This window comes from Anomalospiza imberbis, chromosome 9 (assembly GCF_031753505.1).
Source record: "Anomalospiza imberbis isolate Cuckoo-Finch-1a 21T00152 chromosome 9, ASM3175350v1, whole genome shotgun sequence".
NCBI lineage: Eukaryota > Metazoa > Chordata > Aves > Passeriformes > Viduidae > Anomalospiza > Anomalospiza imberbis.
In genome coordinates, this window is record NC_089689.1 from 2,889,465 (window position 1) to 2,917,254 (window position 27,790).

The window sequence follows — 27,790 nt, forward strand, 5'->3', positions numbered from 1 at the left end:
GAATTTAGGTTTTCAGAGATTATTTATGCAAACTTGTTGGAAAGAGCTGAGCATTTAAAACTTAACCCCGAGTGTAACAGTCCTATTTTCAAACCAAATACAGGTGCCGTTATTTCCAGACCTTGTGCTCCTTTGTCCAGTGCTCTTCTGACTCCAGATAGCAAACTTTGTCTGAGATATTTCAAATTAAGGAAACTAAAGCACCAGAAGTGATAGTTTAAGTTCAAGCTTAAACTCAGTTTAAGCTAGTTTAAGCTCAGCCTGTTGAGCTGCCAAGACCTTCAGAAGATCACTTAGCTGCTTTTACTAGGGTAAGAATTACCACAGACTTCAACCTTAACATGCAAAACCAATCCATCTTCAACTAGTAAAGAATCTGAAACCAAGTGCATGTTTCTTTGTTTAATTCTGGAAATAGGTTAGGAACTAGGCAAGCAGTTATGGCATGTGTTAGGCAGTTTTACACTGGGAAGAGAAAGGAAATTTGCACCCCTATTTAGGAGAAGGTCATAGCACAAATCAGCTCCCAGAGGTGCTGCACAAGTGTGAAGCAAGAAACTAGACTTGGAATTTTGCTGCTCACAGAAGCATTTAATAAGTAACAAGCCGTGGTTTGGTCAGGTAAGCTGTAGTTGGAAATAAGCTCCATGCAAGGATATATTTAATTAGACAGTGGTGATCTTTCCTTAAGACAAAAGATGGAGAATATTTTCTTTATTTAGTATTGTATTACAAAAACGTCTTACCAGGTGCTACCTTCTGCTCCTTAAATGTCCCTCTGAACTCTGACCTGCTCCAGAAGGGAGGGATCCAACATCAAATTCTAGCACACAGCTCCAGCCCTGAGAGCTTTCTGGCCTACAGGATTACATCCAAGATTACAAACATCAGGACAAAGCCTAGTCACTATCAAGCTTATCCACACCTCACTTTCCTATCTATCAACTTGCCTGGGAGAACCAACAGGCTCACAAGTGCCTTGTGTCCAATCTCATGCCCAACTGGAACATAAATGAACAGTATCACCATTACCAAGTACCCTTAACAAGCTAAAAAGGGAGCTAGAAACTGGATTTTTCTGCCCTGGATTGTAGAGCATGCACCCTTTCTCAGGTGTGCTGAACTTTGCATTTAGGCTAGCCCAAGAGTAGTCACAGTTTAGCCAAGGCCAAGGTCTGTGTAGCTTAGGCTGTCCAGTGAAAACCAACTTTGAAACAACAGAAATACCTGCCAGTACGTTGCACTGTGTATCTGAGCTGATACCTGCACACAAATGAGTGACTCTGAGAGAACAAAGCTGCTCAGGAAGCTGTCACAAGTTTGCATTGCAGCCTTTCTTCAAGGCCAAATGCCTGCTTGACTTTGCTGTGCGTGGAATTACACAGCCAAGTGCTGGAGTTACAGTCTGACTTTGGACAGCCAGGGTGAGAGGAAAGAAGATGCTGCAGGAGTGAGTTTCCTGGAGGTTTCTCAGCACAGATTGTCCAAACAGAAAGCCTTTTTAGTATGAAGAGCTACTGAAATGGCTCTCACTGTATCTGAGAGATTGCAAGTTCAGTCAGTAGCATCAGCACTCCAGGCAGGTATTGGCTGTGTAGAATCTGCAAGAAAGAGAAAAAAGCCTGTCAAAGCAACAATTGCAGCTGCCAGATTTCCATAGCCTGAAGCCCTGGTTGGAAGGAAACTACCACGTGTTCCGTGTGTCTATTCAGCTGCTCTGTTGTTGCTTTACTTTTCCCATACTGCATATGACTTGAATTCTACCCCATTATGAAAAGCCATAACTGAATTTACACAGCACACGTTCCACAAAAGCACTCTTCAGAAAGCCTGAGATGTCTTTGTGTACTTACCTGCAACAGAAAAAGCTGTTTCAGACAGTTTTAAGCTATTACAGATAAAAACAAGCAATGTGCTTGTCATCATAGGGTAAATTTAAACAACTGCATTTACACAAACTGTTCTTTAACTCAGAAGAAAATATTATATTGCTTGAAGGACTAATATTCCGTGGTTTGAAGGATATTAGAGATACCTCTGTAGAAAGATCAGCACCTTTATGAAAAGGGTTACACATGAAGGAGTCTTCTGCCTGTGTCTTAATAACTGCAATACTAGAAAGCTAGGAACTTTCTTTAAAGTTTGGGATGTTTTTAAGTCCAAAATGAGTTTTTTTATGGCCTAAGAAATTTTCCTGTTCATACCACAGCTAATACACCTATTTCTGGCCCCAGGCAAGTAGCTTCTGCTGCAACACATTAATAAAATACTGTACTGGCAGCGGCCCCACCTCTAAAGCTAAGTATGACTAGTAAAAGCTGAAGGTTTAACAATTCGTTGTAGGAAATCATGCAAAAGAAATACGAGATCTTCAGGTACAGCTGCTTTATTTGGCCAGCATTAGGACAAACTGCTACTAAGGGCCTCACCTTCACAATCCCATCACAGTGTGCCGAGGCAATCGCTGTGGAAACCTTCACCAGCTTTGCAGCTGACAAGTGGATCTTGAAGTGCCTGTGGAAGTGGGCATAAAGGCAGTCCATGAAGACATCCACCTCCTCTTGGGTGATCTCTCCTGGCGTTTTTTGCACCGTGTCCCACAGAGCTTTGGCATCCTCTGGGTGGATGGCGTATGAAATATCCAGGGGCTGCGACAGGCGGGGCACAGAGAAGACGAGTTCCACGGCAGAGGCAGCTCTGTCCAGCTTGCAGCCAGCCCACATGGCCACCATCCAGCTGAGGTTCAGGGGGCTGATGGCCAGGCGGCGGAAGCAGCAGTCAAAAGTCTTCTGGAACCAGCTGCCAACCAAGGACGTGTACCTCTCGGCCCCGTGGGTCAGGAACAGGGGCAGGCAGGTGAAGTTCTCCGGCACGTTCTCGGAAAGGTCATCTCCAAACACGGAGCAGAACCAGCCCGACCACACCAGTTTGTCTTCAGAGTTCCTGGAGGAGGCTTGTGACCTTGAAGAGAGCTGGGATGGGGAGAAGAAGCATTGCAATGCTACAAAGCAAGTATGGCTTTTTTTTTTTTTTTTGTCAGCTAAAAACAGATTTTGATTGTAAGTTTTAAGTGTTTGGTAGAAGTGGGTTTACACATACAATTATTCAGTCCATCCGCTACATCCCTAAATTTGAATGCAATTCTTTTGAAAACAACAGAAAAAGCACTTTTAAATTCCTTAGGAACAGTCCTGAGATCTGAGTTTATGCTGCTTAACTCCCATGGTACATCCTACAACCACTGACACAATGAACCTGATATTTCAGCAGCACATTTCACTTGAGGCAAAAGATTTCAGAAATATTAATTAAGCTCTGGCTAGGAAGTAGCATTATGCTTTACCCAGGAAGAAAAATAACCCATCCAAGTCCTGGCAGTAAATTGACTGCTGAACTGAAACATCAGACAGAGATTGCTCTGTATAGTTGTACTCTGATGCTGTTAAAAAGTTGAACTCAAACTTGCTATTTACTGTATGCATTGCTTAGGGGAGATCACAGAATCAATTAGGCTGGAAAAGACCTCTGAGGTCATCAAGTCCAGCCGGTGACCAAACACAACCTTGTCATTAGACCAGGGTTTTAAGTGTGTCACATCCAGTCTTAAACACCTCCAGGGACAGTGACTCCACCATCTCCCAGGGCAGCCAATTCAAATGTCTGATTCTTCCTGATTTCCAACCTAAACCTCCCCTGGCACAGCCTAAGACTATAAATGTTCCGTTCACAGTTAAAAACAGACAGGATTCAGTTTCATTAAATCACAATGGATGCCCCAGTAGCTACTCCACACAGCTAGGGCTTAACTTTGGGGTTTTCTTCCAAGACAGAGCGCTGCATCACAGCAAAAACAGCCGGTCTCACCTGCACCAGGAGGGCAGCCTGGTCCAGCTCGCTGCCCCTGAGGTCGGCAAGGCTGGACAGGGCCACCTTGATGTCCAGCTCGACGCCCACCTGCACCGCCAGCCCCTTCTGCTTCTCGGCGGCGATGAAGGCGCCCAGCAGCCGCGCGTAGTCCCTGAGGCGGGCGCGGCGGAAGCCGTGCAGGGGGGTCACGCTGTACAGCGTCCAGGCTTTACGCAGCAGGAACGCTGTTTTCTGCGGATCCGCCTTTTCCTAGGGGGAAACCAAAGGAAAGGGATAAGGTTAAAGTTTGCTTTTCCCGCGCGGCGCGGCGCGGCTGAGGGGACACGGAGGGGACACGGAGGCGCCGCCGCCCGCGCCTCCCCGTACCTGAGAGCACAGCGCCGGCACGATGAGGCGGCCGCTGGAGCTGATGCCGAGGCGGCCATGGCTCCGTCCGAAGGGCAGAGCCCGGGAGAGCCGCCGGAGGCTGGGCAGGGTCTGCACGGCGCCGTCCTCCGCCACCTCCTCCGCCATGGCGGCCGCGGCCCGCCGGCGCCGTTCGAACTTCTTCCCGTCGGCCCCCGCGCGGGGCGCGCCCCCGCCGCCATCTTTGAGGCGGGCGGCCGGCAGTGAGGGAGGCGGCCGGCAGTGAGGGAGGCGGCCGGCAGTGAGGGAGGCGGCCGTGCCGCGGGCTCTTTCCCCCTTTCCCCTTTTCCCCTCCGCAGCTCTTGGTTTTCACTTCGCGCAGCTCTGTGGCGCTCCTCCCCGTGTTTCGGGCCGAGCGGCGGCTGCGGGATGGCGCTGCCCCGGCTGCTGGTGCGAGCGCTGCACCGGGCGGCCGCTGCCGCCGCGCCTGCGGCTCCAGGTGAGGAGGAGCGCTGGTCCCATCCCCTCGAGATTTGGGTTCCTTTTCTCCCGGGGTACAGGTCAGGCTAGTCCACACAGTCGGTTAATATCACGCTTTCTGGAAATTCTTTTCCCTGTATCACTTTATTAAGTGTCTTGTCTAAATCTCTTTTAATTCTAAAGGCTGTCATGAAGGTAGTGAGATTGGCTCTTGAAGTTATTTATATATGTCCAGGTCATGGCATCCTTCAGGCTTCTCCTTGCAAGCTGAGCCTCTCGCTCAGCGTTCTGTAAATGGTGTGCTTGGTTCTGTGGCTTAGGCCATGACTGCAGGCACACGGGGGTCTGTGCAAACCTTTCTGTAGCCGTGGTTCTGGCCTCCTTCCAGTGGTTTCAGGCGGGAACCGTTCAGTTTACATGGTGGGTGTCCTCCGCGTGTGTTGAATTCTTGGTTTGTTAAGCCCTGTTCTGCTGTGTCACCACCAGGAACTGCAGTGGCAGGACAAGGGGGAATGGCTTTGAACTGAAGGAGGGCAGGTTTGGGTTGGATATTGGAAGAAATTCTTCCCCTTGAGGGTGGTGAGGTCCTGGCACAGTTGCTGAGAGGAGCTGTGGCTGCCACATCTCTGGAAATGTCCAAGGCCACTGGATGGGGCTCTGAACAACCTGGGACAGTGGAAAGTGTCCCTGCCCATGGCAGTGGGGTGGAATGAGATAAGCTTTAAGGTCCTTGAAAGCCAAACTATTCTATGATTCTAGATTTAAAATGGGGACTTGTCAACATCCCTCAGGATTGAACTGTGACTTTCGCTTCTTTTGCTCCTGAAATTTAAAGGGAGACAGTTTGCAGCAAGGCTGTGTTCAAGTATCTTTATGAACTGAGAAACATAAATAATCCCTGTTTAAAATACATTTAGACTAGCTTCATTTCATGTTTATGTCAGAGTATCTTAGTGCAGATTTATATAGGAAGTAACTCCTCCATATATATTTAAATTTTGTTGGGAGGGAAAACACTATTATTTATTCTGTCTCATGTGCAAAAGCCATGAGAGATTTTATATATATATATATATATATATATATATATATATTTATTTCTATTTAAGACTTCAACAGTTTTGTCACTCGGACCAACACGTGTGGAGAGCTGCGTGCTGCTCACGTGGGACAGAAGGTGACCCTGTATGGATGGGTTCAATATCAAAGGTAAGTGCAAACCATGGTGAAAATGGAGATGATTATTTGCCAGATCCAGTCTAAGCTGTGTTTCATCTAGCATTGCTCTCCAGTGATGGTCTGCCTGGGTTTTTTGATTTTAGGAGGTCCTGAGTGTCTCATCTTTGAGCAGTTGTGGATGGGGACCCAGGAAAAGGAGTTAAGATTATGGCAATGTGGTCGTGGTGATCTTGTTTATGAAGATGCCAGAGCATGTCTCATTGGGAAGTTTTTTGATGGATAAAGCACAATGGCAGCTGTCCCTGCTGCAGCTTGAAGAAATCAAGATTTGTGGTTCTGGGTCTGGCAGTGTAGATTGTTCATGTGGAACTTTTTATGGCACGAGTGTTCCCCTTCTTGACTTATGATTGGATTCTGTTGTTGTTGTTTTTATTCCACGTGAACTTTAGTTTTATTGCTCATTTAATTGTTTATAGCTGAATGATGTTTCCCAGCAGGAGAATTTATGTGTCCAGAATCCCAGCTCTGCGTGCATGAAAGCTCAAGTTAAAATCCTGCCTCTCCTGGTTATTTGTGTGTTGTCTGAGGCTGGTCACAACGTGAAATAAATTGTTCAGGTTAAGTTCAGGTGTGGGAAAAGTGTCTATAATTCAGTACTTGGAAGTGCTTTGGGATGAATTGCAGGGTACTGAAAGTGTAGCTAGTTGCCATATGCTTTAAAAAGTAGAAACTACTAAATTTGTGAAAAAAATGTTCTTCCTTTTGTGCTTTTCATGGATCAGACAAGGCCTGTTTCTGGTTTTGAGGGATTTCCAGGGACTGACCCAGGTCATCATTCCTCAGGATGAGGTAAGTGCTACCAAACCATGTGTTTTTATTCTTCCTTTGGTAGCTTGGCTTGAGCAGCCACTTTGTCAGACTGAGTGCTCTGACTCACAAGTAGATTGAAGTGTCATGAGAGCCCTGACCTGATGCTGCAACAGAAGCATCAGTGCTGTTTCCCCTGCCTTAAGAGTGATTTTGGATTGAGGTGCTTGGCCACAGTGCCTTTGTCCTGTTCTTTGAATCCCTCTGAGGCTCTTTCCTCTCCCTGCAGGCACATTCCCATGTGAAGGAGCTGCTGTCCAACGCCCCGGTGGAGTCTGTGGTGAGAGTCACTGGGACAGTGTCCCCTCGGCCCCTGGGGCAGGAGAACCCGGTGAGGATGGGGTGTGGGGGCTTTTATTCCCTGAAGGAAACATCCTTGGATGGTGGGATTATGGTGGGCTTTGTGTCAGAGCATTGCCACGGGTTCTGGCTGTGTGGCAGCCCATCCTCAGATAGTGTGAGGTGAAATAAGTGCTGTGTCAGGTAACAGGAGAATCTCAAAGCACATTACAGACACCCACAAATTAAACTGGATCCCAGCCCTTTGCAAGGATAATGCTGACTTTTCCAGGCTTTCAGAGTGTGGTGGGAATTTCTTTTGCTTGAAAATAAATATTGTCATGTTGATTTCCACCTGTTTATTGACTTTGATGGTCTCCTTGTATAGGAAACAGGTTGAATAATTTTTTAATGTTCTGCATTCCTCAGCTGTCATTGTAATCAGCTGTAGACTGATCTTTCAGGATTGTACATATAATTGGCAGGTCGAAAAAGAGGACTGTATTTATGATCACAACCCCTTTTTGCTCCATCTTGTAGATGTCCACTTAAAATCCAGGCTTCGAGCAATGCCTTTGTTTCTTTTATTCATTTCTTGTTTTGTGGGAAGGTTGTGTGTCCTTTCCCCTGGTAAATAGTGAGAGTTCTGCAGGATAAGTGAACTTTGCTGTGCCTCAGTGCTGCGTGAGGGATAGAGTAAAAAGAAGACCAGTTCTGAGAACTGGTGTTTAGAACTGGAAGTTCTGAGAGGTTCCTCATCATTTGCCTTTTTTGACTTGTGTTAAGGGCTGCTGCAGCTCGTGCTCACTGAAACCCACAGTGTGGTTTTGCTGGGGCTAATTTATTTATTGACCAGTATGCTACTGGGAAAGAAGCTGCCATCTTTGGTGAGGTGACTTGTGTTTCTCTGAACAGAAGGGAAACCTGGAAAAAATCTGTCCTTGGGAGAAGCTCTCTGATTTATTCTCTCTGTTAGAAGGCAGGGAGGGTAATCACATTGCTTCTTTTTTTCCCTTTGACCATCTGTGAAATACCTTTGTCCAACTGTTTTGAGTTTAATTTTTTTGCCTTTTTGTTCTAGAAAATGCCAACAGGGGATATTGAAGTGAAGGCAGAGACTGCAGAGATCCTGAACTCCTGCAAGAAGCTGCCTTTTGAAATCAAGGATTTTATCAAGGTGTTTGTGTTTTTCTTTTCTTTCTCTTACCAGAGTGGTGGCTTTTCACTAAATTGGGAATTTGCCCAGTTTGATGGCAAAACATCTGAGAGCTGAATCTGGTTCTCCCCACTTCACTTTGGAGGAATGATGGTGTTTAAAACAGAGGTGCTGTTTATTTGCTGGGAGGATTTATTTCCAATTAGAGCTAAGTGGAAAACAGGGCTTGAATGATTCCTGATTTCTGGAAGCAAAGGATGGCAAAGGAAAGAGTGAACGAAATGCTGAGGTTTCTGAGTGTGAAATGAGGCTGTTTTATTTGACTACTGGAATCACAGCATGGTTTGGGTTGGAAGGAACTTTAAAGATCATCTTGTTCCAAACCTCCTGCCATGGGTAGGGATGCCACCAGGTTGCTCAGAGCTTCATCCAGCCTGGCCTTGAACACTTCCAAGGATAGGGCAGCCACATTTTTTGTGGGCAGTTTGGTTTTTTGTTTCAAGCGATTGCCATATTTGTGTAGGTTGTGCGTAACGGGCACATTCTGGCAACCGAGCACCATCCCTCTATTCAGCTTCTCCCTTTTTCTCTGTGGCTTTAGGAGCACCTTCACTGGACATGCAGTTTGAATTTTGTCTCTTAACCCTGACCCTCTCTCCTCCCCAGAAGTCAGAGGCCCTGCGGATGCAGTATCGGTACCTGGACCTGCGCAGCTTCCGGCTGCAGTCCGCCCTGCGGCTGCGCTCTCGCGTGGTGATGAGGATGCGCGAGTACCTCTGCAACCTCCACGGTGAGGGAGCTGCTTGGAGCAGCAAACATTCCAGCTCTCCCTCCTGCCTTTTCCTTGTGCTGGCAGAGATTCCTAACCAACTTGTTACTCCAAACCGGTCCCACTTAATAAGGACATGTCTGCTTGAGGTGGGGTCTTTAGTGGCATGTTGTCAGGCCTGAGGAAGCTGCCCATAAAAGTTGTGGCTGCTCTGTCCCTGGAAGTGTTCAAGGCCAGATTGGAAGAAGCTCTGAGCAACCTGTTTCCAATGAGAAGACTCTTTGCAGGTAGTTGCCCTCTTTTGGTCACCCAGCTGAGGCATGTCAGAGGGATGGATTTTGTTTAGGGCTTTTGCTTCTCTTAAAATCAGGAAATTCTTTTTGGAAAATCAATGCCTGGTTCAGAATAGATAGAGAATTGACACATTTTCAGCCTGTTTGGAGTCCTCTGTCATCAACAGTCCTGGCAGGACATCAGAGTAGCTCAAAGCCTTTAGATCTGTCATTACAGGAATAATTATTAGAAGTAGTAAAGTGTGTCAGTTTTGGAGAGGCTCCATGGTGTGCTAGATGACCTATTTTCCTGACTAACCCTACTCTAGCCTACTCTGTCATGTTAGTTCTCCCTCCTCTCAGCATATTCTGTGTTTGTTCCCCAGGGTTCGTGGATGTAGAAACTCCAACTCTGTTTAAAAGAACCCCAGGGGTATGTATGTGATGCTTTTTGGCCTCCTACAGCTGCACAGTCAGGGCTGAATCATTTCCAGTTGCCACTCTTGGTTGCTTTTCCCTTGCTAAATAACAGCTTGTGGGTCTTCTAAAATCATCCACAGATCCTATCAAAAGCAGAGGGAGAGAAAGGGGAGAGGTGATAACTCATGTCTTAATTTTGAACCTTCAAACAAGATAAGCTTCTGCCTTGTAGAGCACATGTTGAATCCAAGTCTACCCTGGGATTATAAAACCAAAAACCTTTGAAGCACTGTCTTTTCAGCATTTACCTCTTAATCAGTAGGTTATTGTAGAGGTCATACTCAAGTAAATTTAATTTCTGATCTTATATTCCTTTCTTTCACTTCAAAAATAGTCAGAGAGAAGAGAGCTGTAGCTGAGAAATTGTTGATGCAACTACTCTGGAGTTCTTGCATCTAAACCCCAGTCTTGGATGGTCTATTATGCATTAGTGTCTCAGAAAAGAAGGTGGAGAATTCTCCTTTCAGATATTTTGGACCAAGTTGGTTATCAAATGTGAAGTGTAATGTACAAACAGCCATTTCCTCACATGTGGGATTTTGTAATGGGAAAAAATAGGTATTTTCTTCTTGCACTTCCAGTGTTTGCTCTGTCAGGAATTGGGGCCACTTACTTGCTGAACTCTGTAAATTTTCTTTCTGATGCCAGGGAGCCAAAGAATTCCTTGTGCCCTCGAGGGAAGCGGGCAAGTTCTACTCTCTGCCACAGAGTCCTCAGCAGTTCAAGCAGCTCCTCATGGTTGGAGGCCTGGACAGGTAAGAGTTTCTTGGCCTCCTGTTCTCTGCATGTCCTGTCTAGGGTTTGCTTGCTTTATCTGTGAAGTTTAGAAACTTCCCTAAAAAAACTTACTGCCAAGGATTTGTGTCTTGAAGAGGGATCCTTAAATACTTGTGACTTTATAGTCAGATGAAATGTATCCTTCTGGAAAGCTGAAATCTTTACTGCTGTGTTAAATTGAAACCTGATCTGAAGCAAAGCCTGCCTGAAGGGCAGAAAATCTAATGTGTGATGAAAGCTGCTCCAGGAGTAACCTGCAGAACTAATTGAGGTGAGGCTGGGCAGCTGAGCATGACTGAGACAAGGAAAAGCATGTCAGGGTGCCCAAGTGCAAAGCTTTTAATTGGGCTGACTTCTCCAAATCAGATGGATGGTCAGACAGATGGGAGACAGACAATTGTCCACACGGTGAACTGCAGGCCAGGTCTTATCTGAGAGTTTTGCATGCCTGTTAGGAGAGTCCTGGACTGGAGTGGAAGGTAGAATTAAGAGTTAAGTGTGCTGCCCCTGGGGGACACCTCACCTGGCAGTCTCCATGTGCCTCTGGAAGATAGGGCTGGAGATGGATTCAGCTGCTGATAGAGTTGCTTCTACTCAAAATTCCATTCTTGTGAAGGGATGGGAAAAAAGATCATCTCCTGTGGGAACAGAGCACTCTCTCTCTGATTTACTTCTTTTTTCCTTCTCTTTCGTATGATCAATTCTATAGCCACAGTTGAGTTCAGGATACTTCAAATCATTATCTAAGTCAAAGTGTCACTGCAGGTACTTCCAGGTCGCTCGCTGCTACCGGGATGAGGGTTCACGGCCTGACAGGCAGCCAGAATTCACCCAGGTAACCAGCCTCTGCTGCCTTGCTCCCTGCTCCTCAACCCAAGTGGCTCAGAGCTCTTTTCCCTTCTGGAGGCTTAGTCTGTGCGAGTCTGGTGCTGCCTGGAGGGGTACAGAGTTGTTTGGGGTGTGTTTCACAGACACAGCCCTTGGAAATTGGTGTGGGATGAGTGCGTGGTTCCTGTCCTTGGCTGGCTGCAGTGCCCCAGGTGCAGATGTGGGAATTGCATTGCAGCAGTGATTTTAATTTGATGCTACAATCTCCTCCCGTCCTGCTAGGTCAGACATCCCATTCCTCAGCCTTGAAATCCCAGGCTGAGTTAGCCTGGTTCACTCAAGGCTGCTTCTGTGTCCTTGTCATCCTTACCTCATTCACTCTCTGAGGAGGTTGTTGCCTGAGTCATCAGCCTGGAGGGTGATCCTAAGCACATTCCGGGCCTAATGCAGTCATGCTGTGATGTCATTTTGTGTATTGTTTCTTGTTTTGCTGGCTGTGTACTCACAAGTAGCACTGTGAAAACACAACCTTTAGCTAATGTGGAATTCCCCCCCTCTTCTCTGTTTTAAGATAGATATAGAGATGTCGTTTGTAGATCAGGCTGGGATCCAGAGGCTCATAGAGGGCCTCCTGCAACATTCCTGGCCTGAGGAAAGAGGCTCCATTATGACTCCTTTCCCTTCCCTGACATACGAGGAGGCACTGGCCGAGTATGGGACTGATAAACCAGACACTCGCTTTGGGATGAAGGTGAGGGTTTGCCCATTGGAAATCTGCAGCTTTTCCTTTCAGTCTGTGTTTTAATAACCTTTGGATCATGGATACATGGTTGGCTGGAGTTTTGAGTGCTGTAATTTACCCAAGGTGCCTGTCCCATTGTTGCTGCTTTGTGCAGTCTGCTGAAGAAGAGAGGATTTAATCAATTGACTGTGAAAAATATATGTTGTAATAAAACTTTATTTTAAAGGTGATGTAGTGCTAGGGAGCAATGCATCTTGACTGTTTCAGGAGCAAAAGCTTCTAGAAGGGAACAGTGTGGAAGGTATTAAGACAGATGCAGGAATTTTTGCTTTGCATTCCTACCAGCAGTGCTTTTTCCTGTGCTCTCTCCTTTGTCAGATCGTGGATATCAGTGATGTTTTACGAGGATCAAACATTCACTTTTTGCAGAATGCCCTCAGTTACCCATGTGGCTCCATCAGAGCCATTTGTATTCCTCAGGGAGTGGTAAGTGAAGCTCTTACATCCTGTTTATGGTTTATGTGGAATAAATAAAATGCCAGTTTGAATTCCTTTGTTGGTATGGGAATGTTCCTTGCTATTACTGGTGTTCTTAAGGGAGCTAGGGATTGGTTGTAATCCATGTCAGGTTGGGCTGAGTGGTGTTAGAATGATAAGGCAACAGGAAGAGTATTTTAGCCTTAGAAAGAGGAGGAAAACAATAGAGCTGCGAGATCCCATGAGGATAGGGAACCCTCTCAGGGTTTCACCTTGCTTTCTATCACCTTTTTGATGTGTATCTCAGTAAAAAATTGTGCCTTGTGACAGGAGATTGAAACAGGGCTGGGCATGGCACAGCTCTGAGCTAGGTAGAGAAGGGTCAGGTGGTTCCATGTCCTCCTCCTGTTTGCTTTAGCTGCATTTTGGGTACTGTTCATGTGTTGTAATGAGAATGTCATGGACCAAATCCAAGGCTGACAATAGATGTGGAAAACCTTTGACACAGCCCTGCATTTTGACAAGGAAATAGATTTAATTCTGGCTATAGGCATCTTTGTAGCTTGGACAGTATGGAAAAAACAAGTCATCTAAATATTGAGTTTTATCTGGGGAGCAGGGCTCTGTGGCTATGATTTCCCTTAGGATTCCTTTCATTTTGGCACAAAGTGCAAGTTAGTGGCTTCCCACGAGAGGGCACAGATGTGTTTGTTTGAGCAACACAAAAGTGGCATATAGACCCACCCTAAACACTGGAGTAGCTGAAAAAAAAATCAAGATCTTGATGCAGGTCCTCATTTACTGCATGGCTTTGCATGCAAGAGTCAGCCCAGTTGTTTTTTCTCTGCTCTTCCTCCAGTTTGAGCTGGTGTGGTGGTGTAACCTTGTTTTGCAGGCTGGAGGCAGAGTGATCTGACCCTGCTGACCAGATATATTTATTTGTGGGGGGGGGGGGGGGGGGGAGAATACAGATCTGGAGGGGTCTCTTCCTGAAAGGAGCCCTCAGAGCAGACACCCAGCCCAGTGCCAAGGACCCTGTCCTGTTCCACAGCCTTCATAAGAACTTGAACTAGAAACAAAAGAATTGGGAAGTTTGGAACCAGCTTAGTCAGTAGATTTGATACCTAGTCAAGTTATCCAAGCTGATCTTTGCTGTGTCTTCTCTTGCTGTTTCCCCAGAGATATCTTACAAATAAAGACTTGGAGTCATTGAAGGAGTCTGCAAAATCCCAGTTTAACCAGGTGAGACAGGAACTCTTCTGAGGCTTTGGGAAGGGTGAGTGATAAGGCAGAGGGAGGTAGGAGAGCAGTTTTTAATAGCCGAGAGTCAGAGCCTGAGCATGTAATGCTTCAAGGCAAGAGAGGGCAGCACTGCACTGAACACAGTCTTACCTTTCTCCAGGAAATCATGGAAATTATCCGCAGACCTGATGGAAGCTTGAAGTCTCTGCTTACCAAGTTCCTTGGTGAGAAGGAGCAGTCAGCGCTCATCCAAGCACTGAACATGCAGGAGGGTGATGCTGTGCTGCTGGCAGCTGGAGAACACAAGCAAGTGGTAGGAGGCATTTCTTGGGTGGCTCTGTGAACTGAATGTTGCTGATAATGGTTTTGATGTTATCTGACCTTAGTCTGATTCTTTTTCTTATTAAAATAGGTCATCATCTAGTTTTCTGTTTCTCTGGAACGGCAGCTATAGCAACAGCAGATAAAGCATGAAATGTGCCTATTACTTTGTGGCCCCCAGTCAAATTCTGGGCAGGACTTGTAACTGAAATGAAGGCTGAAATATAAGAAACCCTGCAACACATCAGTGCCTTCTTTTCTTTTAACTTCATTTTAAAAGCATCAAACAGATTGGAAAATGAGGTCAACTAGGTAATTGTATCTCCCATAAGTGCATGACTTATTAGCAGCAATGGTGGGAGATTCTATTCTTACCCTTCTCTCTATTCTTGCCAGCAGATGTTGCTGGCAAGAATAGAGAGAAATAAAACAATAAAAGCATTGTTTTATTATAAGGTGTCACGCTTTGCTCAATAGCCAACATTTTATTGTATTCTCTTCTGTGCCTTCATTTTTCTGCAAAGTGTGGATCTTACATGTGGTCCCCCAGTTAATCCACATATGTGAAGCTGGAGATTAGTCTAAGAAAGTTCTAAAGATGAAATAGCTGGAAAAACATGGACTTCCAAGCTCCTTACTTGGTCTCCTTCAAACCCTGCTGCTGCCTCAGCAGGAAGGTGATATATTTCAGGATATGAGGCTAAAGTGTTCAAGGCAACAATGCATTCCAGCTGATGCTGTCTGTGGTGTTTCCTGTATGGAACACTCTTTGCCTAGTGGATGTTTGCGTTTCCCTGATGGTGAAATCACCGTGTCTCATCTCTCCCTTCTCTGTTGCAGTGCTCTGCGTTAGGAGCCTTGCGGTTGTTGAGTGCCAACCTTCTGGAGGCAGCTGGGCTGGCACTCCGTGATCCCACGGCCTTTCACTTCCTCTGGGTGGTGGATTTCCCTCTTTTCCTCCCCAAGGCTGAGAATCCCACTGAACTGGAATCTGCTCATCACCCCTTCACTGCCCCACATCCTTCAGATGCCAGCCTCCTGTATTCTGATCCCGCAAAGGTAACCAACTTCCTGCCTGCCATGCTGGCTCTTTTACAGCTGCTCCCATGGAAAACCAGGCAAGCAGCAGCTGGGTTTACAAGAGAGTAAAAAGAGATTTTGTTTCATGGGACTGACTGCATGAGGAAGATGTAGATATGTTGGAATGAGTCCAGAGGAGGCTAAGATCATCAAAGGGTTGGAGCACTTCTGCTGTGAGGAAAGGCTAGAGAAGCTGAGGTTGATCATCCTGGAGAAGAGAAGGCTCAGGAGCAACATTAGAGTGCTTTCCAGTGCCTAAAGAGGCTACAAGAGAGCTGGAGAGGGATATTTTGCAGGGGCAAGTAATGATAAGACAAGGGGAAATGGTTTTAAACTGAAAGAGGGTAGACTTAGATTGGTATTGGGATAAAAATCTTTCCTGCAGGGCACTGGCACAGATTGCCCAGAGCAGCTGTGGCTGATCCAACCCTGGCAGTGTTCAAGGCCAGGCTGGACGGGGCTTGGGGCAACCTGGGATAGTGGAAGTTGTCCCTGCCCATGGCAGAGGGTTGGAACTAGAGCATCTTTAAGGTCCTTCCCAACCCAAACCATTGTGTGATTCTATGATCTTGTATGTGTCTGGTAGAGATGGCTTCCTGATTACTGCAAATAGCAAGTATTCACATGCCCCAGCAAAAGGAGCTGACAGGAAACAGAAATCTTATATTCTGACCCTTCTCATGTGGTCTGATGAACCTTTGAAAAGGATTTGTTCTCCTCCCACATCAGTCAGAGGCACTCCGTGCCTCCAGCAGGACTGGTACCTGATTTGCAGTATACCCCTGAGAGAGCAGTTTTACAGAGTTCCATGGCTTCATTCCCAGTGTCTTTGCCATCTCTGTGCAGGTTGTTTTTAGGGGCAGCTGTGGCCCAGCCTCACCAAGGTGCCTGTCCCTGTCTCTCTGCAGGTCCGTAGCCAGCACTACGACCTTGTGCTGAATGGCAGTGAGGTTGGAGGTGGCTCCATCAGAATTCACAGTGCAGAACAACAGCGTTTTGTGCTGGAGAAAGTGCTGAAGGTAACACCTACAGATGCCTCTAACGTTCTCTTGGAGGTTTAAAAGCACTGATTAATTGAAATATTAATTGCATATTCTGAAAGAAACACTCACGTTTTTCTCAGATAAAGACATAACTCCTAGCCCTGAGCGATGGATGATTTCCTTGTACCTTCATCTTGTGTTGCTAATAGGAAGAGCATTGCTTGTCCAGTGACACCTTTTATTGTGATTTTGCAGGAGGACTCAGAGGTGCTTTCCCATCTGATTGAGGCTTTGGAATTTGGAGCTCCACCTCACGGAGGAATTGCTTTAGGTAAGTGATCTGTAGCTCTACAGATGCAGGTCTTTAGTGGTTTTTTAGGGTTTGTTTATTTGGGGTTTTTTGTTTGGTTTTTTTTTTGTGGTTTTGTTTTGGTTTTTTGGGGTTTTTTTTGGAATTTTTTTTGTTTTGTTTGTTTGTTTTGGTTTTTTTGCATACTAGGTCCTGGGAACAAGGCTCATGGTTGTTAGAAAAAGCCTTGCTGCTTCCATCTCTGCAGCAACTTTGTGGAAAGAAACAGAGGTCTGGTCACCAAGAGCAGAAAGTTGGGGTGTTCTTCCCCAGAGTCATAGTGGGATTGAGGTCTTAAGCAAGGACATTGGTGGCTCTAAGGGTGGCCCTTATCTGCTGATTTGCAAATCCTGTATTCAGTGGGGTTGTGTCAGCTTTGTTCCCATTCCTGTGCAGCCAGAGCAGGATCCCTGTGCTACCTGCCTGGAGGCCTGGGGCAGCAATGGCACTTTGTGTTTCACACCCTTCCCTTCTTGCTGCCATCTCACTTCCCTTCTCTCCTCACCTGTTTTGCTCATTAGTTAAGAAAATGTCAGGGCTTGGTTTTTTCCCTAGAACAATGCAAGTTCCCAGTTTAAAGAAAGAGGGAAAAAACCCAACCAACCAACAACACCCTCCCTACACTCACCAAAATAAAAAAGCCAACAAAAAACAAAGGTATTTTAACCTGTGGCCTTGCAGTTTGACTTCCCTCCATCCAGTCACCCAGCAGCTTTTGTTCCTCTTGAATTCTTCTTAGTAGTTGTAATCCTTCCAAACTGGTGGATGAAGAGCTCTGAGCTGTAAAGCAGAGCCCTGCCAGTGTTCTGCCATTCAGCTGCCCAGGTTTTGTTTTGCTGTGTTTGCTGTCTGTGTCCTGCAGCCCTTAGTGTGTTACAGAGCTTCCTGCAATATTGAAAAGCTTTATTTTGGTAGACATTTCTGCTCTCGAGGCAAATCTGTTTCTCTGCTACCAGCTAAGATTAATTTTTTTTTCTCCCTTACTTGCTTCACTCTTTTTCTTCAAGCTCAGTGATATTACCTCCTCAATCTTTCTGATTTTTCTGACTCAGGGGAGGTAATACAGAGCCATAACTCAAGTGTTTCACCAATTTGTTTTCTGCTTGTAGGACTTGACAGGCTGATCTCTCTCATTGTTGACGCTCCAAGTATCCGGGACGTCATTGCCTTTCCAAAATCCTTCAGGGGACGAGACCTGATGGGCAATGCTCCAGACTATGTCACTCCAGAAGAGCTAGAGCCATATCACATTCAGGTTTCCTGGCCTCTTGAAGAAAAAGAGGCAAAGAAAAACTGACTTCACGCCAGTGGTGTAAGCTGATCTGATCAACCAGAGGTGGTTACAGCTTCTAAAGGCCGGGATTCAGTTCAGAAAACATCAGCTGTTGTGGCAGGGTGGGGGACAGTCCAACTCCACTGTACTGTGGCAGTTTCAGGATGGACTGGGAAGCAGATAAGGGATATTCCTGATAGGAATTCGTCTTTGGGAGGTAATTGGAAGGACACGCAAAAAAGCAATAGCAAAGAACATAATTGTAGCATAGGATATTGAAACTGTTTCCTTTAGGGTGTGGTATTGGAGGGAAGATGGGTTCTGGTTTTTTCCGGTTTTTACATGTCCCATGTAAAGTATTCCTCCTCCCATCTGGAGGAGATAGTCAGCTACCCTGGCAGGAATTAAATCATCATCCTCATTAAAGCACATCAGCTGAGTATTGTGACAATAAAACTGTGCTGGACCAGGAGCTCTGAACACTGCACAGCCAAACTTCAGTGCAGCCAGCAACTTGTCTCCTGTTGGAGGATACCACATCATGGAGGACTTTGCCATGGGAATTCACACTCAGCTGTGTTTTCACTTTGAAGGAGAGGGAGAGAAGCATCGATGATGTTTGCAACTGTTGTCCTTGTAATACTGGTCAAAGAGGTGTTGATCTGTCTTTGGGGCCTGTGGTCCTGGTGCTTTCAGCACAGTCATTCAGGAGTTTGTATGTTTATAAATAAAGTTTACCTGGCAGTGTGGTTTTGCCTGAGTGTAGCTTTGGGCTTTCTCTACGACAGCAAGCTGTCAGTTTGGCTTTGTGACCCCTGGCCCCTCCAGCAGATGACAAGAAATCTGTGGGAGCACAGCATGAACTTCTGTGAGCTCTATCTGTCCCTGCAAAGCTGCTGCTGCAGTGGTGAGTGAGGCAGCAGCAAGTGCCTCCCAGGGAACTGTTCATTCCTGTCCCACAGCAGAACATCCACAGTGCAGGGGTGACTGTTCTGAGGAGAGGTGGAGGTGGAGAAACTGAGGAAAAGAGTTTCCTAGATGAAGATGATGCAAAGGAAGAAAAGGGAGAGCTTCTGTAGCATGCTGGTGGGATTCTCGGCAGCCGAAGTGCGAGTTGTTATTTCAGTTTAAATTTTTTTGTTTCTTAAAAGTTTCCAAGCCTATCCAGAATATTTCCAGTTGAGCCAAGCTGAGGAAAAATTGCAGCCTTTGATTTCAGCTGGGAAGGACAGCAGGAGGCACATGGCAGAGGAAGTGCTGGAGGACAGAAGACTGAGCTGATGGTGAGCTCCAGCCTGTCCTGCAGGTTGTCAGATCCTGCTCTGCTCCAAGGGTTGGCCACTCTTTCAGTCTCCACATCATGGGATAACAGTGCATGGCGGTGTTCACAATTGTTATTTAAATACTGAACTGTCCTGCTGATAAGAATCAGTAATGCAGCTCTTCTCCTTAAGGGTGGTTTTTGGGTTTTTTTGAGTACCATCCCTAGGAAGTGACACTAGAGCTGAATTGCTGCTTTGCAGATTATAAAATGATGGAGTTACATGTGTAAAAGAAAAATACTTTCTTTGCTTCTGGCACGATTGTTACTTTCAGTCTCAGAGCTAGTTGAATATTATTTAAGGCAAAACAGAACAATCCTGGATTTGTATTCACATTCATTGTAGCCAAACACTGAATTCCTTCATTTTTTCCTTATATAGGCTGCTAATTTTTACTTGAAATCAATTCATCTGTAGTTAACCAATTTTTTTCTTTCTCTGAGTAGAAGCTATCAGTAATGGAGTGAGGTTCAGTTTCCAGAAAAAAGCTGACCTAAAAAATGGATGCCTAAGCAGATCCATGATAAACTTTATGATCTTCGTGGGTCCTGTCCAACTGAGGACATTCTGTGACTTTAAAAGCAGTTATTTAATTTTTGTTGTTATTTTGCAGGGAGGAGAGTCACCCTGGGGCAGTTATACCAGATATTTTTGTTCTCCTGACTTGTCAGTGGTGATACAAAGTACAGCCACTGCAGGCTATGTGTTGTAGTCAGACTGCTGGTTTAGAGGATGCTGGATTTTCTGATTTCGTTTCTTCACTGGTAGTGTGATTAAGATTTGCATGGAATTTGCTTGAGGATCATCTGTGTTCCAAAGCAGGGATGTCATAGGCTTGATTGAGGTCATGGAACATAGGAAATAAGTTACTCTCAAAAGTTCTTCACTCCCCGCAGGCTATTATTTATAGTAATTACAAACAAAATGTGCTGAACTTTGCTTTTTAATTGTGAAATCAGGAGTAGCGTATCACTTGCTTAGCACCTGCTTGCAAAGGCAAATGCTGTTTACCTCTGCTGAGTCCCAGATTAGGATTATCAAGTGTTCAAGGGGAAGCTGATGCTCTGGGAGGCTCAGACAGAAATGTAACCCTGCCTGGAACGTTCTTTTTGAGAGCACTTGTTAAAACATGTGAGGGAGCTGTCTCCCGGCCGTGCACATCCTTCTTGTGCAAGCAACTTTGGGTGCTGGTTGTTTATCCTCTGCTAGATGAGGGACTCACTGCACTTAGAAATAAAAAGTGCAACCAAACACCTTGTCTGAACTCTGCTGTCATGCCACTATTAGGTTAAATGTCAAAAGGTGTGTCCCAAATCCAGGCAAGCCATTTGTGATTGGATTGGTGAATGAAGGTGGCTTCCAAGACAAGTGTGAGTTTGCCAGGGTTGTGTGAATGTTGCCACAGAGAAGATACTGAGGTGTTTTTCTTCGTTTGTTTTATAGAGCATTGTGTAGGATTGTGCTTGGGCTTGTAGAAGCCAAATCGACAGAAAATCCCTGAAACCATGATCTGCTTGGCACACTTATCTGCGTATTTTGGTAGGAGCAAGAGTAGACAGGCAGTACAAAGAAATCCGTGGAACTCGGGGCTGGTCATATTGCAGACCAGAATCTCCTGCTTGCTAGAGAGAAGATGCCAGCCTGTGACCTGAAAAGAGATGTTGAAAGCCTCACAGAGCCCTTATTGCCTCTGCTCTTTGTTATTTTCCCTGTATCAGACAAACGTGGAGAAATGCTGCTCTGTCAGCTGTGCTAGAAGATGCCAAATCCCGGGCTCTTCTGTTAAGAATTATTCTTCAGGTAAGAGAGTGAGGTTGAATGTTCCCTGACATGATCCTCTCCACTCCAGAGAACTTCATGACTGGCACAGATGGGATGTGAAGATCAAGGTGGGCACTAGGATTGTACAAGGAGTGCTCTAGCAGGAGCCAGGGTTGGATGTGAGGCCTCTGCACTCTTTGACCCCACCTGTTACTGATTTTTCTTCTGTTGGATCTGAACAAAACACTGGTAAAATGAGGGACAGGTTATTCCCCACCTCTAGGAGAACCTACTCTGCGTATGTTTCAATAGATTTGACCTGAACAACCCTCTAGTAAATTTATACTACCCGTGTGTGGAAGCAGAGATCAATTTCTGGTGTGTTTCAGTATATTTTCCCCCACCTCCAGGACAGGAATGTAGCATGCTGGTGGAATTCTCAGCAGCCAAAGTGGGAGTTGTTGTTATTTTAGTTTCAATTTTTTTGTTTCTTAAAAGTTTCCAAGCCTATCCAGAATATTTCCAGTTGGGCCAAGCTGAGGAGAAATTGCAGCCTTTGATTTCAGCCATCCCAGGTGGTTTGGGTGAATTTAGCTGGAAGGATTTTTTATAAAGTGCCACAAAGACAGAAAGTGTTCCCAGAATTTAATATGGCATTTAATCCTGTATTGTGCTGGTATCTCTCTCGAGATTAGCTAAATTACAATACAATTTACTGAATTGCAATGTATCACAGCAGCTCTCTGTAATCCTGTGCTGCAGATACCCAGAGGTTCAGAGTGCTGCTGAATTCCCAGTTCTGCTGAAAACAGAAAATATTAGCATTTGTAACATGTCAGCTGAAATATTCCACGAATGGTTTCAGCTGTTTGCAGCTGGATTTGTACCCAAATTTTATTTGGTACAATATAAAATTGTACCAAATAAATTGGTACATTTTATCCTGGCTGTGGGCAGGAGGTAGGGCTTTGTACACTCCCAATCCCAGGAATGCCTGTGCTGCTCTGGGTTCCACCAGCACCTCTCCCACTGTGAGGAAAGGAGCAGTGCTGCTGCACTGAATGCAGGCAGCCCCAAAAAATGAGTCTGTATTGCCAAAAGCAGAAGGATAAAGGGAACTTTTGCTCTCAGATGTATGGATTTCTATTCTTACCCTAGTTATTTCTTACCTTTGCTTGCACTGGGGTGTGTTTGGAGCACTCCTGGTGCATTTTGAGCCCTTGTGCTCAGCCACCTAAACAGTGCCAGGTGGAAATCCCCCATATCAGCTTCACATGACTTCACCTCTAAATGTTTGGGCTCTGATTCCAGGCTTGTGCTCTAGTTTGTTGTGTTCCTTTGGAAGCTTTGTTTTCTGTAATTAAAAAATGATGATTACATGCAGTCACCAGCTGTGCCAGGCACAGTTCTGCAGCGAGCAGAGCTCTGTGACCGATATGTTCAGATGGATTGGTCACATTTTTCTCTAATAACCCATCAGGAGCCAGCTTGCTTATGTTTTGATAGTCTTGGTGTTCACTGCAGAGCTGAAGAAAAGCATTGTGGATGGTTCCCTCATTAATTTGGTTATATTTTAACCATATTTGTATTTCATAGAATCCAAGAATTTATTTGGGCTGGGAGGGGTCCTAAAGACCCTCTAGTTCCACCCTGGGACACCTCCCACTGTCCCAGGTTGCTCCAAGCTCCATCCAGCCTGGCCTTGGACACTCCCAGGGATCCAGGGGCAGCCACAGCTTCTCTGGGCATCCTGTGCCAGGGCCTGCCCACCCTCACAGGGAAGAATTTCTTCCCAATATCCCATCTAAACCTGCTCTCTGTCACTTTAAACTTCTATCCCCTTGTCCTGTCACTACATGCCCTTGCAAAAATTACCTCCCCCTCTTTCTTGTAGGCTCCCTTCTGTATTTTTATAGCCTTGAGTTGTGTTAAATTATGTGTTATTCTAAAAACTACTTCTTCATGCTTAATTTAAACCTCTCACCTGATCATTGCACAAGGCACTTTCCCATGTAGCTTATAGAAGTAATGATATTCAGATTTCTTATGTGTTTTCTGTTCTGCTTATAACTTCATGAATTAATATCATCTTTTTTTTTTTTTTTTTCATTCACATTTATTTTAAGCTGTACAGTTTTAGGCAATTTCACCTACTTTCCTGGGGAAATCTCTGCGTGCCTTCTGTGCAGTGACTTTCCATACACCCATGGACAGCTGGATGGCCAAAGCTGAATGCTCTTTTTGGTTGTTTTTGTGGGTTTTTTTCCCCCACATCTTGCTGTTAGTATTTACCAACCTTCAGTTCCAGTGACCACGTATTTTTTGGTGCAAAAACCAGTATTAAATCACCTATTTATATATAAGTTTTAAAAATATTAACTGCTCAAAAAGATCCCAATCTATCTGAAAAAGCAAGAAGCAAATTTGGATAACACTTTCTACTTGCCCAAGTGGCAAAGTGAACAGTATAAAAACATTTCTGAGAACATTTGGTACAAGGGGCCTGTTTGGAGCCAATTTTCTCTGGAATGGCAATCACAGTGTACTCTTGGAATTTTTAATATTACACTCTACTTGGAGAGTGATAGATTTAAAACTCAGTCCTGAGAATTTTACTTGTTTACTTGAGCAATTTGAAGGGGATTGGAGATGAAGTCCTCAGCTCCTTGATGTTGTCCCTTGAAATGCAAGCTCCTTGTTTGTCATCTATTCAATTTTCCTTGCCATTATTTTTACTTGTATGTAAAGAGAAAAGACATGCAGGGTAGTTCTGGGAAAGAAAATCCTTCAATAGATTTTTTCCTACAGCATGAACAGAACTAAATTGACAGCAATTACAGCACCAAGGCTCTGAGGAGAAGGAGTGAGTGACTCCCATCCTTTCACACAGCATCACTTCACTCCAAGTGGCAAAACAACAATGGCCATGATGCCTTGTGAAGGCTGACCTAGAACAGAGGCTGGACAGAGCTAAAGAATAAAGCAGGGATTTTTTAGGAGGCTTCAATAGATCCACCTTGGGCAGCACAAGAGCCCAGCCAGGGCTGCACCCAAGAGGAACCAAAATGGTCACAAAAAATGGACACCAGGTCACGGGGTCTCTCACTTTGATCAGTTCTGCTCCATTTGCATATTGGAGTTAATTGTCCAAGCTTTAGCCCATGCAGTCCCATCCTCCTTGTTTTTCTCTCTTCAGCCCACGTTGTTTGTGCTCTTGGGCCTGAGATCTGGATCATTTGTCCCTGGTCCCCAGCTAGAGAAGGAATTGTTTTGTCTCTCTGCTCTGTGAAGAGAGCTCACCATCCCCTCATGAAGCCCAGAGCCACACACTAAAGCAGCACAGAATGTGAAAAATAGAAAAGCTAAAACCTGAGGCATCAGCCAGAGCCAAACACTGCCCAGAGGCAGGAGTTCTCTTGAGGATGACACACCCCTGGTAAATGTGGAATTGCCCTTTTTTTGCAGCTTTGTACAAACCTGCTAGAGAACCACGAGGAGATGTGAATGGATGACAGGCTGAGCAGCTCAAGGTGCCACAGGGTGTTGTCCCAGAGGGAGCCTCCCAGAAACAGTCTGGGGAAGAGACCTCATTGTTGCCTTCCAGAACTTTCTTCCCTGTGAAGAGGCCCTGGCATAGAGAAGCTGTGGCTGTCCCCGGATCCCTGGAAGTGTCCAAGGCCAGGTTGGATGGGGTTTGGAGCGGCCTGGGACAGTGGGAGGTATCCTGCCCACAGTAGGGGGGTGAAATGAGATGTTGTTTAAATCCCACCCAAACCATTCCATCCTTCTCTGAGTACTTTAAAGCTCACTCATCTCTAACCTCCCATGCTTCTTTTCAAGGAAAGAGTTTAAATAAAAGGTACGCTGTCATATTCATAGTAAAGGATTAAAAAAGCAATTATGGAAGGCGAGAGCTTGATTTGGATGCTTAAGATGTCTTGTAAAAATCCCAAGAATTCTCTAAATAGAATTTAAACTGAAAGCATATGAAGCCATGAATTCTCAGCTCCTATTTTCACTGTTAATATTGTATAACTAAAGCCAGATCCAGCAAAAAAGGATTCTTTTAATGGGAGGAGCATAATTTTAGCACAGCTGCCACAGAAACACACAGGGCCAAGCTCTGCCCACAGTTGCCTCTGGAGATAGCTGGGTTTAATGCATTTGCAGGAGCCATGTGGAGAAAAGCTCTGGCATGCTGTTACTAATTTCATTTGTGGAAGATGAGATAAATATTAATGAATATAAACACCTATTAAATGTAGACTCACCAGTTAAATCACTGTGCTGACTGAATTAATGTGCTTTGTAGTCAGGAATGTTCAGCTGGAGTGATGCTTTCTGAAAGGCAATTTCTGCGAGTTTATAATTTTGTAAATGCTACCTGAAAAACCTCCTGTTGAAGTTGGGAGCCTGCAGACATTTTTTTCTTTGCATCAAGGTCATTTCCATCCCTTTTTTCTGCTCCTCACTGCTTCCTTGGCAGCGCTGATCAAAGCATCTGGGGGGTGCCTGATGAACAGCCCTTCATTATTTCAACCAGGACCAGATTTTGGACCCAGAACACTGCATGGCCTCCTAAAATAGCTGCTGCAGTTCTGTTGAGGAGCAGGACTAAATAACTGAGCTTTGGAGGACATAGAAATTAGCTGACAGAAATAAAATAAGGTGCAGCTAATTCATGCTGCCTCCCCATTGCTCCAGCTTAAAAAGATTTAAAAATACTGAAAAGTGTCAAAATAATCAAATTCTATTATGCAACAGTAGGAAATACTGAAGCTGTTCTTTAAATAGCCAGTGACACAGAAGATTTTGGTGTGCTTTCCTGGGGGTTACTGTTCCTTTTGAAATCCTGAAAGAGATTGCTGCTTTTTTCCTTAGTCTTTTACAGCAGTGGGAACTAAAAGCTAGAGGTGCAAATTGTGTGTAGATATATAAATTCTGTGATACTATGCATCCTACAGTGAAGACTAGGCATCATATAATGTGCAGTTATAGAAAATTGCAGTCATTTTAACAAGTTCATAATCAGGAAATGTCATTTAACGTAGAAGTCGATGCATGGTGCTCATTTATTTATTAAGTATGCCAGGAGGATAGGGAAAATTGAGGATGAGAATTCTGCCGGAGGCTGTGTCCATCATAAAAGAGGATTAAGGTGCTCAGGAGGGTGAGTTGCTTCACTCACCTCGTTCTCCACAGTCAGGACTTGAACCTAACACTGTAAAAACACTGAGATGTTTCTAATTGAGCTGAATTTGAATTATGGCCTCTTTGGCAACTCTTGCATTTCACTTGGCTTTGCTTTTGAACTGCTGCAGGTTTGTTTGGGGGTTTTTCTCCCTCCCTGGAGCTGGATAAATTTGCTCAATAACATTTCATGATAGATGGAGTGTTGGACTGTTGGGAATGAGCTTTTGGTGACACTGACCTAAAGGTGCCACTACTCAGTGAATAAAAACACTTCCCCTTTGTAACCCTGGGCTTGGTTTATTCTCTAAACCTGCAGGAAAAAATGCATTTTGCTTCATCATGATCCATTAACTTAAGAAATACTTGTTCTGACTGTGACAACCCTTCCTTTCAGTGGTCCTGGTAATCGCAACAAATGAGGTCAGCATTTCTCTTGGTCCTCCTCAGGCTGTTAATGTCCATGTGGGATAATCATGGGGACAGAAAGAACTATCAAAAAATGTCAGGAAGGCCAAAATGGTTATTTTTCATAGTTGTCATTGTTAGAAAGTTCAAGAGAAAGAAGTGCTGAGTAGCACTGCTGGTGATAATGACAAATAGTGAGGGCTTTGCTTAGAATAGAGGGAAAAAATTACATTCAACAGGGCTCTTGGGAAATCAGGCTGCCTGGGTGGCAGAAATTCCAATAAAGAGCTTTGAAGTGATTTCAGAATGATTTGTGGTGCTTTCTGATAAATTTGGGTGGATAGGTGAGGAACTTGACTGCTGTAAAACTTGCTCGGTACCCGTCTCTAACAGGAAAAAAATCCTGGAATGGTTTGGGCTGGAAGGCACCTTAAACATCATCTCATTCCAACCCCTCTGCCACAGGCAGGGACACCTTCCACTAGACCAGGTTCTTTAGGGCCCATCCAGCCTGGTCTTAAACACCTCCAGGGGTGGGGCAGCCTTCATCATCCTCACTGGAAAGGATTTCTTCTTAATAGCTAATCTAAATTGATCTTCCTTCAGCTTAAAGCCATTCTCCCTTGTCCTGTCACTACATGCTGGTGTGACAAGTCCCTCTCCAGCCTTCTTGTAAGCCCCTTTTAGGTACTGGAAGGCTGCTATAAGGTAAATTAAATGGGTATTTTCAGGTCGTTTAATTCAGTCTGGGATGGTGAAGAAAAGATGATGTTTCCTATATTATTTGTGAGCAAACTAGTACAAATTTGAGACTGTGTAGGCTAGTGTGATGCCTTAAGGAGCTGGAAGAGGCTAGATGGATTTAGAGGAATAAAGTGGGTATTTATTGAAGTGCCTTCAAAGGCCCAACCCTGGCAGAGTACCCAGATGGCTCCAAGATAGAAGCAAAAGAGTGCTTGGTCACGAGATCTCACATTTTTATAAGTTTTAGTCCATTTGCATCCAGGAGTTAACTGGCCAGTTAATACCTTCAAATTATGAAGTTTCATCCTCCTTGCTTGCTTGCCCACCCTCCTCTTCTCACGTTGTTTATGCTTTGGGCCTGAAATCTGAAGAGATTGTACTTGAATCTCCAGCTGCAATAGGATTGTTTTGTCTTCACCTCCCTGTGAAAAGATCCCAGTAACATTTAATATAAAGCTAAAAGCTGCACACCAGAGCAGAACAGAAAAACTTAAAACCTAAGGTAGGTTTCCTCCTAAAGGTAGGTTTCCTCCTGAAGGTAGGTTTCCTCCTAAAACCTATGGAGAGGTTTTGAGCCTTGATAAATTGAGAAATGGTGA

The 27,790-nt window shown here is 45.0% G+C and overlaps 2 protein-coding genes and 1 long non-coding RNA gene across 5 annotated transcripts; 1 reads left to right on the plus strand and 2 right to left on the minus strand.

Moving 5' to 3' along the window:
- Positions 1 to 570: 570 nt before the first annotated feature.
- CENPL (centromere protein L) lies at positions 571 to 4,454 on the minus strand. Its single transcript, XM_068199350.1, is given in 5 exon segments — positions 571 to 1,601; positions 2,430 to 2,972; positions 3,865 to 4,116; positions 4,234 to 4,415; positions 4,418 to 4,454. Coding segments are annotated over 5 exon segments (1,086 nt in total). The 3' UTR covers positions 571 to 1,529.
- A 40-nt stretch (positions 4,455 to 4,494) lies between these two features.
- Positions 4,495 to 18,515, plus strand: DARS2 (aspartyl-tRNA synthetase 2, mitochondrial). Of its 3 annotated transcripts, XM_068199351.1 has the most exons (17): positions 4,495 to 4,711; positions 5,802 to 5,901; positions 6,654 to 6,720; positions 6,968 to 7,069; positions 8,099 to 8,194; positions 8,840 to 8,963; positions 9,601 to 9,647; positions 10,343 to 10,449; positions 11,237 to 11,306; positions 11,871 to 12,050; positions 12,420 to 12,527; positions 13,698 to 13,760; positions 13,921 to 14,073; positions 14,922 to 15,140; positions 16,070 to 16,180; positions 16,400 to 16,475; positions 17,603 to 18,515. In XM_068199351.1, exons 1-17 carry the CDS (start codon positions 4,642 to 4,644, stop codon positions 17,788 to 17,790), a joined length of 1,881 nt encoding a protein of 626 aa, XP_068055452.1. In that variant the 5' UTR covers positions 4,495 to 4,641; the 3' UTR covers positions 17,791 to 18,515. The 3 variants fall into 3 exon arrangements, with proteins under 3 accessions (XP_068055452.1, XP_068055454.1, XP_068055453.1); XM_068199352.1 differs by lacking the exon at positions 4,495 to 4,711 and having other exon boundaries at positions 5,883 to 5,901; positions 6,015 to 6,720; XM_068199353.1 differs by lacking the exons at positions 8,840 to 8,963; positions 9,601 to 9,647.
- Positions 9,337 to 12,044, minus strand: LOC137479096 (uncharacterized). Its single transcript, XR_011001962.1, has 2 exons — positions 11,670 to 12,044; positions 9,337 to 11,574 (listed from the first exon to the last, which is right to left on the minus strand). It is a non-coding gene; the product is annotated as an uncharacterized lncRNA (long non-coding RNA).
- Positions 18,516 to 27,790: the final 9,275 nt, after the last annotated feature.

Coding starts and splice junctions, on each gene's coding strand:
- DARS2 (XM_068199351.1), top strand. CDS start 4,642: ATGGCGCTGCCCCGGCTGCTGGTGCGAGCGCTGCACCGGGCGGCCGCT. Junction 5,902..6,653: donor GGATGGGTTCAATATCAAAG/GTAAGTGCAAAC, acceptor TTCATGGATCAG/ACAAGGCCTGTTTCTGGTTT. Junction 9,648..10,342: donor TGTTTAAAAGAACCCCAGGG/GTATGTATGTGA, acceptor TTCTGATGCCAG/GGAGCCAAAGAATTCCTTGT.